General features: G+C 46.0%; 1 protein-coding gene across 3 annotated transcripts in view; it reads right to left on the reverse strand.

Annotated features, from left to right (window-relative positions):
* Nucleotides 1-4,626: 4,626 nt before the first annotated feature.
* The window catches only part of BCL9L (BCL9 like), a 211,520-nt gene continuing 201,076 nt past the window's right edge, over nucleotides 4,627-15,070 (reverse strand). For all 3 annotated transcript variants that reach the window (XM_086956744.1, XM_086956741.1, XM_086956742.1), the window contains one exon: nucleotides 4,627-6,179. In XM_086956744.1, coding sequence (XP_086812870.1) covers nucleotides 5,056-6,179 — 1,124 coding nt within the window. In that variant the 3' untranslated portion in view covers nucleotides 4,627-5,055. The remainder of the gene's footprint in view (nucleotides 6,180-15,070) is intronic.

Below are 15,070 nucleotides of genomic sequence, written 5' to 3' on the forward strand. Positions count from 1 at the left end.
CGGCCCACATGTAGGCAGCGGTCCAGATCCTCAGAGCACCGCCACGAGCATGGTTGGTTTGGTTCTCTTCTCTCATTGCTGTCAAGGTTTCAGATTGCTTATGTGTGACATCTTCATAATTTCAGTGTGACTTTCAACAACAATGAGTGACACTTTCTCGCGAACAGTATAATGTCACCCACACTTAGTAGTAGCATGGCACACCCCTCAGTCTAGATCGGACACCTTCTGCTGGGCAGGGTGGCGGAGAAACAATACATTAAACAGAGATTCCCTGCCTTAGCCAGCCTGCGCCTCCCTGGCTGGCAACCAATCAAATTAATGGCCTGATCAGATCATGATAAATTGACAGTCTGTCCAGGATCCCTACAACGTGGTACCCGAGGCCGACTACGGGAAGTGAGAGAGGATCTTCTCCCTTTACAGTCGTCCAATTAGGCCCCTTTTTCCACTGCAGTTTAGATTGACCCAATTTTTGCCATGTATTTAGAATTTTCGTTTTGCAGCTGGACATCCACATCTGTTAGATACTATAGTTTGAGCAGGGGGTGCTATTTTATACTAATTAGGCGGGTGTGTGATTTTGTGTTTCGGTATTCAAATCTCTGAAGTTCATTTCGCTTACATACAAGTTCCCGTGATAACAGGATATTTCCACATCACAATATACTGAGATTCCTATACCTCCTGTTGTACACTAGCGCCATCTAGTGGCCTTTAAAACAAGCCCAGCTTTTATGGGTCAGTCCCAGCAAAGTGAGAAACTGGAACGACACGGTTTTATCACACTTCTGGACACAAATTCTTTTGCATGATAATCTGAGGTTTTACGGTATTGCCGAAAAACGACTGGAAATGCGTCATTCTAACATGAGATACTTGGCAGGGCTGCTCTCTCAGAGTTGTCCCTCTCTCCTCTAACAGTGCAGTTCCTCCTCGGCTTTAACACTTCCTGGTGTTTCGCAGTGTCGCAGTTTAAGCAGACATTGCATCGCTTCCTCATTGCGCCCTAGCCACCATCTTGCTATGGTCCAGGCTAGTACCATGCTTCCTCTCACTGCTTTCTCAGGGCCCTTATATTGGAGCCGTTCACAGCCTGTCCCTAGGGTGACCAACCGTCCGTAAACTTCACGGACAGTCCGTAATTTGGACCTCACGTCCGTGAGGAAACCTTTTACGGACGTCTTTTGTCCGTAATTTTGGCCATCACAGGGAGCAGCACTGCTCCCCTGTGAGAGGCCTCACCTTCCTGATGGGGCGCCTTGCGCTCCTCCTGGAGCTCAAGATCTGCCCCTCCCCGCCCATTGTCATTCTGTATGCGGCTGATGATTGCCACATACAGAATGTCAATGGGGCAGTCTGGGCTGGTAAATCATGTGGCGGCCTCCTCATGCCTTGGTGTACAGCAGGGCGTTCTGTAAAATAAAAGGCAAAACGCTAATGCTGCAACTTTAGCAAGGTAAGAAAACAGTTTATATGAAGAAGCCTGTAAAATAAGTTAAAAAGAACGGGTTATCGTTCTTTCACTGTCTCATAATTTTTTAACTGAAGTATTTTCAATATTATATCCAACAAAGCCATGGTTGCTGCTTTTTTTATTTTAAGCAACTAACAACCATTGACAAAGCCAATAGTCCTGGTTTTTGTTGGTGTAATGATACTTGCTGTATTATATATCTAGATGCAATGACAGAAACAACATAATACCAGTCGGGCGGAACACTACGCTAGCGCTGATTTTTTGCCTAGGTGTTTTAAACTACGCCCTTAATTACATCGAACACCCCCTTTGAAGAGACCTCCCAGTTTTTTTACACCACTTCAAGCCCTGGAAACAACACCATGTCACAGTCACCTCACATCCTGGCACTGTGCATCATGTGTGACTCATGACTTCTACGTTTTCAGACTGCCTCTGTGCAGGGGCATAGTGAACTTTCCCCCACCCCACCGCACCCCTTGCTTTAGGAACTACAGCGAGGGTGAAGTTCTTCATGGGCCTCTTCTGTCTGCAACTCTGTAGACAAAGGCTCAGCTCATACTGTGAAAAGGTGGGTGAGTAAATAAGTGAAGGAATGTGTGAATGGCTAGATGGATGACTGAAAGGATGAATGGATGAATGAAAGGGTGAATGGATAGATAAAAGAAAGGATGGATGAGTGGAAGTATGGATGAGGGAAAAGGTAAATAGATAGATGTATGGGTGGAAGGGTAGATGGATGGGTAAAAGGGTGGATGGGTGTATGAAAGGATGGATGGATGAGTGAAAGCTTAGATGATGGGCGAGTGAATGGGTGGATAGATGAGTGAAAGAATCGATGGATTGAATTGATAAGTGAAATGGTGAATGTATGGATGGATGAGTGAAAGGGGTAGATGGACAAAAGGATGAATAGATGAGTGAAGAAGTGAAAGGGTGGATGGATGGATGAGTGAAAGGATGGATGAGTAATAGGATCAATGGATTGAATAAATGAATGGATGAGTAGATGGATGGGTGGATGATGGATGGATGGATAAGTGAAAGGGGAATTGAGAGAGAAAGGGAGGATGAATGACTGAAAGGGTGAATGGGTGGAAGGATAAGTGACTGGGTGGATGGATGAGTAAGTGAATGGCTGGATGGGTGAAAGGGTAAATGGCTGGATGGATGAGTGAATAGATGGATGGGTGAAAGAGTGGATGGATGACTGTACAGATGGATGGGGTGAAAGGGTGGATAGACAAATAATGGATGGATGACTGAAAGGGTGGATGGCGGGATGGACGAGTGTAATGATGGATGGAAGGATATATGGTGGATAGGTTTGCAAATGGTTGAATATGTTTGGACATAAATGGGCACATAGATGAAAGGACAGAATGAATGGTGAAAGACTGAATAATAGATAAAAGAATGATTACACCTTGTAGCACCCATTATCTTAAGTAGCATTTCCTATACATTGACTTTCACGTTAATATGAGTCATTGTCTCTATATAATGTGTGTGATGTAACGCACTCCGACACCCTGCCCTACATAATTGGGATGAGTAACACTATAAGAGAAATTAAATACACATGAGAGACGGTCTAAGTGAAGATGAGGGGCACCATTGAAGGATGATAGCAAGGCAAGACTGGCCGACCGGGCATCGGGTTCGGGTGTTTCCCTGGGAGGCTGGAAAGAGGGGGGGGGGGGCTTTTTTGTTACTGGGGGCTGGCACTGCAAAGTTCCTTATATAACCAGTAGTTTTCAATCAACAATAAAAGCGGCTTCACTTATATTCAGGTGTGGTTCACCATTGTCTGGTGATTAATGTACCTGCTGGAGCGAGATGCGAATTTTGAATTGTCTAAGGCAGCAAGCTGCAGCCATACTGAAAAACCGTGAAGTGCACGAATGTCTCAACCTAATATAAACCTATGTTGACTTGTACTTAGATGGTTGTCTATTTACTTACATATATACTATTGCGCGACCACCTCTGACGTATCTGTAAAACTTACCTTTTGTCCTGAAGTTTTGTCCTGAATTTTGACCTTTTGTCGTGAATTTTTGTCCTGAATTTTGACCCTTTGTCCTGAATTTTTACACTCACCGTCCTGAATTTGCACCTATGCCAGTTGGTCACCCTACCTGTCCCCCTGTGTTCGCCACCTCACAAGCATCAGATCTCTATGGTCTCCGAAAAAGTCAGGATTGTGAACATTTCTGACATCAGCTTCAATTCAGTGCGCATATTGCCTTGGTTTTGGCTATGCCCCTCCAGCAGGTGGCATCCTTGATTCAAGCAAACATGGTGGAGACGAAATTGACAGGTGGTCAGTTATAAGGAAGTATCCTACCTGAATACAACCGTAGAAAGTACAAAATAGAACTTCAAAATAGATATTGAAATATGAAACTCCAGTCCCTAATTTTACAAAGAAACCAAAAATAATGTAGTAAACATGCCCTGTCGTTAGCCTCTTCCGTGAGTCGGACGGCCCCCGACCGTCTGATGTCACGGTGGGCGTGTGCGGAGGATGGCCGGGGGATGTCCGAACCGGGCAGACGTGGAATTCTTCAGCATCGCAGGGGAATTCTGGCCGCAGCGAAGCTATTAAAGCTATTAAGTGGTACTGCCTAAGTTTGACCTAAGCAGTCCAGATAAACAAAGATTATTTTGAGTCGCTACAGCTGTCTACAATGTGAATTGTCAAGCTGAAAGGAAACCGATATTGTGAGACAAATGTGAGAAAGCCCAAAGCAGGGACACACAAAAAAGATATTTTTTAAAATAGTTCTGGACACTTCAGAATTAGGAACAACTTAGAACTAGGGGTAAAACTAGCTGAGAATTGATACTCAATCTTATCGGTCTCCTTCGCAGCAAGGACATTTTGAGTAAAACCAGGGAGATACGACCCAATGAGACTCTTGTGAGTGAGTGGGACTTCTATTACCCATGGGTCTTCATCTGTTCATCATTTATTAACTTAATAAATACACTTTCATTTGACCAGGGCCTACACATACCTCTTGCGTCCCGAGTCCCACAAGCTCAAAACATTTTTATCCCCTTATCTTTTTTTTTTTTAAGAAAACATATTTTAAGATTTCTCTTCAAAGCACAGAAATGCAGAGAACAATGAAAACCGATGACAAATAACCAGCAGACCGGTTTATAGCATACAAAAAAATTCATATCATGGGCATTCATATGCTTTTTACTTTTTTGGTTGCTTCAAAACACAGAAGCACTCCCCCATACACGCACACACTCTCACGCATACACCAGGGAGAAAAACAAAGGGGGATAACAATTTTTACTTTTTTGGAAGTCTTGTTTTTTTTTGATGAGATTTCATTAAAAAAATTAAAAATTACTTTTTTTTTTAAATTTCACATCAAATTTTACTGCACTCATTTCTTTTCTTGGTGTCCTTCACCTCTCCCCTGGTTCAGAGGCTTACGCGTATATTAAAGACATTCCTGCCCTGCCATCTGTGATGAACATGCCCCTTCAAAAAAGTAAAAAAAATAATAAAATAAAGATAACTTTACAATCAAAAAGCACGAGGAAGCGGCTTAAAAAGGCAAATTTGTCATGCCTCCTGGACCAGGGATGTACGCATCAAGGGATACGCTTCTTTGCCTCATTTGATGGGCGAGCATCATGTTCTGTTGACTTGGAGGGCCCATAAGAGGCCCTTGGGGAGACATCATGTGTCCTGGCTGGGAGTACATATCCGCAGACATATTCCGCTGCTTGGAGTGCATCAGCATGAAGTTCTGCTGGGCCATCAAGCTTTGCTGGGGAGACATCATCCCCTGGTGCCCCATGCCGTGCTGCGGGGGCATGCCTGTCCGGCCCATCATGGGCATCTGTCCTGGGTGGCACATTGGCATGTTGAGTGCACGCTGCACCCCCTGCTGTCCTGGAAGGCCCATGCCTGGCCGCGTCTGCGGCTGCTCGGCCATCATGTTCTGCAAGTTCATTAAGTGCAGGTTGGAAGGCTGCGATTTGGACGTCTGGCCGCCGCCCTTGGGGAAGTACTGCAAAGTGCTGCTGGGCTTCTCGGAAGGGATGATCCTGGACAGGTCGAACTCTGGGATCCCCGTGGGGGTGGGCCGAATGACCTCGCTGAGGTCAGCATCGTTCAAGACAGAGGATACCCCTGGGTGCATGGAAGAGAAGGATTCCGGCATCCGCTGAGGGTGGCCCTTGGACATCAGGTGCTGCTGAGGAGGAGGCTGCTGTGGGGGCATGTCCTCAGGGGGCATCGAGAGGCCAGGCGGGTAGTGTTGCTGTAATCCCGGACCCCCGCCTCCTCCACCACCTGGGCCCATGGGCATGCCAGGCACCGGCGAGGACATGGAACCGTGCGGATGCTGCATACGTGGGAAGACCAGTTGACCAGAGGGCATCATGGCGCCCCCGCCGTTGGGCCCCCCGGGGCAGCAGGGCTGGCCCATATGTTCTTGCTGCCCCGGCCCAATCATCATGGGGTTTTGAGAAGGCCCCCCCGGCCCCGGTCCCGAGGGGTGCATTGGAATGTTGGAGCCCATTGGGTTCGGTGATGACATCATGGGGGCTGGTGGTTCGTGCGACAGAGGCTGCTGGGCGCCCATGCCCATGTGCAGGGGGCTGTGTGACGATCCGGGCCCCACAGAGTTCAAGTGCAATTGGTTATTGGCATTGACGCTCATCCCTGTAGAGAGAAGGAAAAAAAAAATTTATTCTGAAGAACTCACAGTTTGTAGGTACAGCAGTAAATAGGGTTGTTTAGTGAGGCGCGTTCTCATCACAATAGAAGAAGATGTCACTGGTGCCTCTGCTGAGACTTAATCAGAGGATGTTCTTCAGCCTTTGCAACATGCTTAACATGGGTGGTGTAAACTTAGTCATGCCTAGCTACGTGTTACACTCTTCCTCGGCCAAAACACCTAGCATTGGGTGACCAGGCGTCCCGGATTTGCCCACACGGTCCTGTTTTTAGCCAGCTGTCCCAGCAGATTTCAGAAATTTTAGCTCCTGTCCCGGTTTTTAGAGAGGGTCGAATGAAAACGGCAGGAGGTGCTTTTTTATGTTTTACAAAGCAGGAATAGTGATCAGTGGTTTCAAGAAAGCAATTTATTTAAAAGGCAAGCTACTGGGTATAAACAATTGTATGTTATATATGTACAAACTGCCTGTTCAGTAATTCTCTGCTGAGGAGCGCTGTAATTCTGTCCGCTTTCTTGAAGTAAAATTGTAGTCCTTCTATTTTGGTGAAATGTCCCGGTTTTTGGCTTTAAAATTCTGGTCATGCTAAGGTCCTAGCACAACAAATTCAAGTAGACCGGTGGCATGAATTAGACCAGCCCCTACCTTTCAGAGGGGCCTGAGTGGAGAAAGTAGATATGGCCGAGAAAACAGGACTATTAAAACGACACTAGTAAATATACCAGCCCTCGCTAGAGAGCGCTGCAGGACCAATTATTTTTCAAACATGAAATTCAGGGTTTAGTAGGGAGTCGTCTAACATCACTGATTGTCTTACGTGACTTCAGAAAGTGAATTTGTCCAACAAAGCAAACAATAACATAAGAGGCATTAAAACATTTGTGGGAATCTGGAATTTTGCGTTTTTATTCTCACTGTTTCAGTCCATCAGCGACTCACTCTTTTGGAAAAATAGGACCAGATGTATCAAAAAAGCATTTTGCGATTCTCAAATAGCGATTTTTACCGAATCGCTACTTGGGATTCACAATATGCGATGTAACAAAACAGACTGGAAATAGTGATTCCCTAATTGCGATTTCATAAAAATCACAAACACAATAAGGGAACCGATTATTTGCAATTGTGACTCGATCAAAGTTGAGAATGGTCTTGCGTTACCAAAATTACGATAACCTAATTGGTATACAAAGGCAAAGGAGTCTGGGGGCTAAGCCCCCCCCTCCCGAAGCGCCCCTAAAAAAGGTGCACATGTAAGGCACACACATGCCGTGTGCGCTACATTGCGCTTTGAAAAACGCCATTTTGTGCATTTTTCAAAGTTTGCACATATTTACCATCAGCTTTAGGTGGATAGTAATAGTGTTTCCTAAATGCACAATTTGCATTTAGGAAAGGCTTCTAACATGAATTAGGGATTCGCTAATTGTGATTCCCTATTGGTAATTACCTAAATTGCGATTGTCAAAGCCTTTCATATATAAGGAAAGGCCATTTTCCATTTTGTATTCGCAAGCAGACAAATTTTGCGATTCACACCATTTGCAAACGCAAAATAGTTCCATACATCTGGCCATAATGATTTCACTCAATGCTTGTAAGACTTGTTACTGTACGCCCTGTACAATGTGGGTTTTGTGACCACTCACATGGATGCCAATATGACCTGTGCTACTATAAATTCTAGTGAGACTTTTCCCTCATCCTCTATGTAAATGATGGGGAGCAGCGTCTCACCCCAGTGCCTGTATAATTTGTGTTATTGTAAGCTCTACAGGGTGCACCTCTATCCACTGTGCACTCTATGGGTGCGATTCACAAAGGTAAATTACACTTCAGTGTACGTTTTTTTTGCATCCCCCAAAGAAATTTTACAAGTATTATCTTTACAAGTGCGGAGTCTCCACACTTGTGGCAAAAACTGCGCAGATAAAAAGAGGCAGACGTAAAGATACTACTCGTTAAATCAGGCCCTATATGTCCATGTAAGCTTCCTATGGAACTCCTGTGTGCAGCCCGCTCACCCCTGTGCCTTTTATGTTACCGAAACTCCGTATAGAGCTCCAGCTCACTCCTGTGTGACTTGTGTTGCTAATCTCCACAGAGTCTCCCAGCTCATTCAAGTGGCGTGTGTAGCTGTTAGGTCCGATCAGATTCCCAGGTCACCCTGTGTTACTTGTGTTCAGAGACGGTCCTAGGCCTTCTGAGGCCTTCTGAGGCCCAGGGCGAAAGGGAAGATGTGAGGCCCCTCTAAGTGCCTTACTGCCTGCGCGAGTGCGCTTTTCCCTACTCTGCGGGGCCGGCAGGGGGCCCCCTGAGCGCGAGGCCCTGGGCAGCTGCCCATACCGCCCATGCCTAGGACCGGCCCTGCGTTGTGTTGCAGTAATCTCAGCAGAGTCCCAGCTCACCACTGTGTTGGAGTGGGCCCTGCAGTTAGTCCCCTCTCACATAGTGTGTTTTATGCCTTTGCCAATAACTCTGCGTAATAGGACTCCCCAGGACTGTAAGGAAATAACTCTGATATTAAGATCAACTGTTCTCACACCTCAGGGAGCAGCAGGATATCATCATAGTCTAAGCGAGCTAACAAGCTCAGTCCTGAAGGGAGCGCAAACACATTGGAGGGCTTATTTACAAGCCCCTTGAGCGTCCATTTTTGTGATGCACTGGCGGTGCGACCTGCTGCCCCATATTTACAAGGACACGTAAAGTCACCCTGTGTAGCTTTCGTGTCGTTGTAAATATGGCCCCTTTACATGCAGCACTTTGCGGGAGAGAGGCGTGCCCTGGGTGTTGCTGTGGGTGTTCCCACGCAACACACATGGCTTCTGCCACATCTCCAGATTTACGAGAAATCGTAAACCTGGAAATGCGTCAGAATGCTAAGGCTTCCCAGGGGAGGCGTAGGGCAGTGCAACGAGGAGAAATTTTTCATGTCTCCTCGTTCTTTTCCTCTTTTTATGTGGGCTGCAGAATGCAGCACACACAGGAAGATGAAATCATCTCTTATGATTGTTTTTGTGCAGGAAGGTGTCCCTTCCTGCACAAAAACTGCGTCGCTTACGGCACAAAAGCAATCACCCCGTGACGCAGGCACCTTTGCACTCTGGTGAGACCGTTCAAATCACTGACCTGTGGGAGCTTGCTGTTTGGTCCGCGCTGGGCAGGAGAGGCGCTTCTGCTCTGTGCTTGCTCCGCTGCCCCCCCCCCCCCCCCCCCGCTCACCTGAACACCTGCGGCTGCCGAGCGGGGGGGGGGGGGACTACATTGCCCATAACCACCAGCGTGTCTATCGCGCACCACAACACGCCCACCTGAGCGCCCAGAGGCGCACAAAAGGCCTGTGCTCCCGCAGTGGAGTGGGAAACCGTTCAAATCACTGACCTGTGACCTGTGGGAGCTTGATGTTGGGTCCGCGCTGGGCAGGAGAGGCGCTTCTGCTCTGTGCTTGCTCCGCCGTCCCCTCCGCCGCCGCTCACCGGAACACCTGCGGCTGTAGAGCGGGGGGGGGGGACGACATTGCCCATAACCACCAGCGTGTCTATCGTGCACCACAACACGCCCACCTGAGCGCCCGGAGGCGCACAAAAGGCCCGTGCTCTCTACGCGCCGCGGGACGCGCCGTGGGCTAAGCCCGGGCAAAGGGCGGGCCGTCTACAGCTGTCCAAGGCTGGACAAGACTGGACTGGTCCACCCCTCTACCAACCTTCATTCTTGGTGAGACTTTTTGGCCCTTTTCTTAGAAATTTGAGTGGTCGCGAGACATTGACTCTGAGTGACAATGGTACGGAATACTGGAGGAAAGGGGAAATGTGGGACAAGTACACCAGGGGGAGGCCTAACTGGGACTTTGGATGAATTCTTTATAAGAGCAGCTGGGGTTGTGGAGAGAGAGATCGCATTAACTGAAACATGCCTATCCCTTGAATTAATAGATGCTAAACGTTCATCTCTGGGAGCTCTGAAACATGTTGTTATGCTTGACCGTGTTGAGCCAAAAAGTTTAGTTCGGTCTAACCTAAGTACGCAGGAAGGCCTGGAAAACAGGGACAATTCACTAGAATGGGGCGGTAACATATCATCTTCGAGCACATCTTCCTGTAATAGTATATCTTCTGAAGACTTCCACCCTATTGTGGCTAGAAAAAGTGTTCTGGCAGCTGATTTACAAATAGCGACATCTATATGCGACATACATGTGGGTAAAAGAAAGAGGGGAGAGGGAGGACATGGGGGCAGGAAACCTAAAATTATCAGGTATGCCTACTTTGTCATCAGCAACTGGGTCCACCATTACTCCCATTAAAGCCATCAAACAATTAACAAGTTTGTTAGCACCTGATAATAAGGGAGACCAGCCCCAATTCAATGCCCAAGGACCAAGGAACTAGTTTGAAATGTCCATCTGTAACATGACAAAATTATTAAGGTCTTTTATACTTCCATTAACCGAAAGATTAAGGGTTATTAATGTAAAATTGGACGCCTTAACAGAAACAACGCTGGATAATGCACATAAACTGGCTACCCTTACACATCCAGCGAGCAATAGTAAATTACCTAAACAGCAGGGAAAAATCATAGTAAAAAATCAAATTCCAGCTACGTCCCAAGTGCCCAAGCCTCCACCCACCATAGGGAAGCAACATCTTAAGCAACATTCTAAGAGCACAACAGTTAAGAATTCTGGCCTAGCAGGGAAACCTGCTGAAGGTAATATCCCTAATTTATGTACCCAGAACATACAATCATTGGCACCGAGTGTTAAAAAGGGCGCTGGTGTTAGTTCAGTTCACGTGGAAAATAGGGCTCCTTTACCCACCTTTAATCTACCACCTGAGTCCTCACCACTGGTATTAGTACTAGGAAACGTCCCAGAACTGAATAAGTGAACTAGTGAAAACTACATCCAGCTTAAAAATAAGGTGGCACACTGGATAGCCTCTAACACATACGGGGGGCACAAGATATGGCATAACATCATAATGGCTCAGAGGGTAGCATGGTCGGGTAGGACACAAAAAAACAAAGCAGGGGATTGTATTGTGATCAATTTTAATACCCCGGAACCAGTAGGGAGGATACTGCGAGAGGTCACGTTCAAAGGAGGGACACGGTCTCAAGGTATTGAGATCCTCCCACTGGAATACTTTTATAAGGACCTGAATAGACTAAGACCTGCAAGAGGAAATGATTGGGGGTACATTAGGACACCACAACCTGGAGTAAGGCAAGGTTGGGGATATTCAAGGATGAGGCAGACATATAGAGTGAATCAGGGGTCTGTGGGCTTATTTCCAGGCCATGAGGGAACAAATAAGTTTGCAGCATTGTCCGGTCTCAATGGCTGTGACTGACTGGGAGGTGGTAAAATCGAAGCAAATAACAATAATCCACCAAAACTTGTTGACCATGGTGGGACCCAGCAACCAGAACCCATACCTAGTAAGAGCCTAAATCAAGGTTAAAACAATCAGACTAAGCTGCATGATAATGCCTCAAAGGAGGAATCATGTGTACTGAATGGTCGCAGGCAACAGCCCCCCAATATTAAAGTAAACATAACCAGGGACAAAATACCTAGGTCATTGTCTAAAAAAGGGGAAGGAAATTATATTGTATCAACAAAGACTGAAATCATAAAGGGTAAGGTTAAGGAAATTGGAATAAGGAAGATTACTATCGCATCAGACACTAGGCAGTGGAAACTAAAAAACGTTAAAACTCCACTTAAACGAAATGGCCCTATTATATATGGTCGACAAGTAAGGGTTGTCTCCTGGAATGTTTGCGGGTTGGCAAACAAAGTACATGAAATTGCCTGGGGGGAATTTGTCAAGAATATTGACATCCTATGTGTGCAGGAAACCTGGTTACTAACTGGAAAACATTTAGATGGATTTAAGACCTTCCATATCCCAGCGGTTCGCTCCTGCCATGGCAGGCATAATGGAGGGCTATATATTTATGTTTCTAATCTCCTGAATGCTATTAATATTTTTAGTAGATCAAATTCTCATTACTATCAATTAGTTACTATCTCCCTAAATCCCTCAGTCGAGCAAGTAATGGTTAACTTCTACAACAATATTAAGAACCCCGACTTTGTGGAAGTTTTATCAAAGCTGCAGGGAGAGATAAGGGGTATAAAACATGTGAAAGGGAAAGACTCAATTTTGATTTGGGTAGGCGACTTTAACCTAAATCTATGCGATAGTGACACATGTGGATTTCAGGAATATGGGAAGGGGGATACTGCGAGCAGGAGTCATTTTGTACATACAGAGAGAGGGGAAATAATAAATAGTATTATGGCCAACTTCAATCTTGGCTTTGAAAACAGGTTATGTTCCCCAAAGGTTGATTTCAACTCCACTTTTTTAGCCAGGGGCCTCCATTCTGTCATATATTTTATCATCATGCCTTATAGGTTTACCAACCGGGTGGATAATTATGAGATCCCCATTATTGGGCTGAGTGACCATTTACCACTCAAATTGTCTATAAGCATCTTTGAGAGCAAGAGCATTTCCACTATTGAGTCCCTGGCCTGGACGCAAGATCTTGTTGTAGCACGCCAAAATGGGTTGGAGCTAAAATGGAGTACTGTGGATCCAATTAAAAAATCCAAGGTAATAGTGGAAACGCCTTACCACACATAATGGCATGCTTAGATGAGAATTCTTCTAATGGTGAAATTCTGGAGGCCTTTAGCCATATTACTACTACTATCCACGGCGTGCTAACCAGGGTTGGTTCTAGTATAAGTAATAAAAGTAAGGGCTGGTTTGATTCTCACTCCACTAAAGCGTATACTGCCCTTAACACAGCCCTAAGTAACAAACCGAGGGACCATGGCGCAGTAAGGGTACACAGGAAGGCCTATAATTTAGCAAGGCGCCAACGGAAGAAAGAAATTAAAGATCAAGAATGGCAGAACCTACTGAAGGCTGCCCAGTGTAGAGACCCAAAATCTTTCTGGCAGGCAGTCAACAGACCTTTCCTTAATAACAAAGAGGCAGCTAGGTTGGAAATAGCCATAGACGAAAAATCATGGATAGACTTTTTTTCCGATGTTTACAGTAACACACAAGGGGATCCCCCAATACAGAGTGACTCTTCCAATCCCATTGGAGTTCACCCTTAAAGAAGTTCTATTAGCTATAAATTCAACTCAGAACAGTAAAGCCCCGGGACCAGATGGGATCCCTAGTGACATCTATAAAATGAATGCTGATCTATGGGCCCCACTGTGTGCACAGGTCTTAGGAGCTTCTTAAAGGTTTTATTAAGACATGGTCTGAATCGGTGATAATTCCCATATATAAAAAAAGGGGAATAGGGAGAGCCCATCCAACTACAGACCCATATCTCTCCTAGACTCACTAATGAAAATCGCAGGGAGGATGGTCTTGAATAAAATACAAATGTGGGCTGAGGTACATGATATTTTAAGCCCAGTACAGTATGGGTTCCGGGAAGGGATGGGCACGGTGGAGCAGGTGTTGAATTTTGTCGTGATACAAGGGAAATATACCCAGGCCAAAGAGGGATGTATGTTTGCAATATTCGTCGACCTCTCCTCCGCTTTTGACTGCGTTGTGCATTCAAAGCTGTGGGAAACACTTGAGGAGATGGATGTCGACCCCGCTATTGTGCTTTTTCTGAGACAATTATATTCAGGGGCAACTGCCAGAGTAAGGTACGGGCTGGGGTAAGAGAGGAGGGGGGCGGGGGGGGGGGGGGGGGGAGTGGGGGTCGGAGTGCATGGGGTCTTTCCGCATAGAGAAGGGAGTAAGACAAGGCTGCGTGCAGGCCCCACTTCTTTTCTCACTATATACGAACAACTTGGAGAAGGAATTGGGGGCCAGTAACATCGATTTGCCAAGGTATGGAAATAAGCAGATTGTTTCCCTTCTCTATGCGGATGACGCACTACTGATGGCCAGAACGAAGGTGGGCGCACAAAGGGCCCTATCGAAGTATGCAGAATTTATGGAGGCTAGGGGTCTTAGAATTAATGCCAAGAAGTCCTTTGTGATGTGTTGCGGTAAAGGTCGTGCCAGTTGTAAACATCTTAAAGTGGCAGGCCTTCGAATCGAACATACTAAAACCTTCCCATACTTGGGGGTATTAATTGACGGATCAGGTTCTTGGGGACCTGAGGTAAAGAATAGGACCCTATCCTTCAAACGATCAATAGCGGCGTTGATACATTTTTCTACCGAATTGGGTAAAAGACCACCTGCAACCATGCTTAGTATTTATGTGGCCAAATGCAGAAGTATTGCTCTATATGGGGCAGGGATTTGGGGGTATCAGGACATAATATCTCTGCAAATTGCAGAAAACAACTTCTTTAGATACCGGTTATCCCTCCCCAAGGGCACCTCTGTTTATAATTGTCATGCCAAATTAGGCATGGACCATTTATCGGATTTGATTAGAATCCAACCTATTCTGCTGTGGCGGCGAGTATGGGTCTCAGAAGAACTTGGACTAAACCAGGGTATAATCAGATGTTATGGGTCTGGATAATGTAAAGCGCATTAACTGGCTCGAGTATGTCAGGAAAGTCCTAACAGACCTTCACAGGCCAGAGTGGTATAGTAACCCGGACTTGATTCGGGAAGTCCCCCAAAAAGTTTTTAAAAAACTATGCATGGATCACTTTAGCTTGCTAAGGTGCTCCGGGGAGATCATATAACAAAAAAGGAGGAGTACCACCAAAGATAAGGCTAGAAAGCGATATCGGTGGGATGGAATTCTAATGAGGAAAAAGAAGAAGTCCTTCTTTGTTTTTAATAAACCCCTCACTCACCGACCTGGTCGGTGACATGCTTCATCATCGGGACCACCTTGACAGCCGAATGCCGT

The sequence above is a fragment of the Lissotriton vulgaris genome, chromosome 2_1 (assembly GCF_964263255.1).
Source record: "Lissotriton vulgaris chromosome 2_1, aLisVul1.2, whole genome shotgun sequence".
NCBI classification, from domain to species: Eukaryota; Metazoa; Chordata; class Amphibia; order Caudata; family Salamandridae; genus Lissotriton; species Lissotriton vulgaris.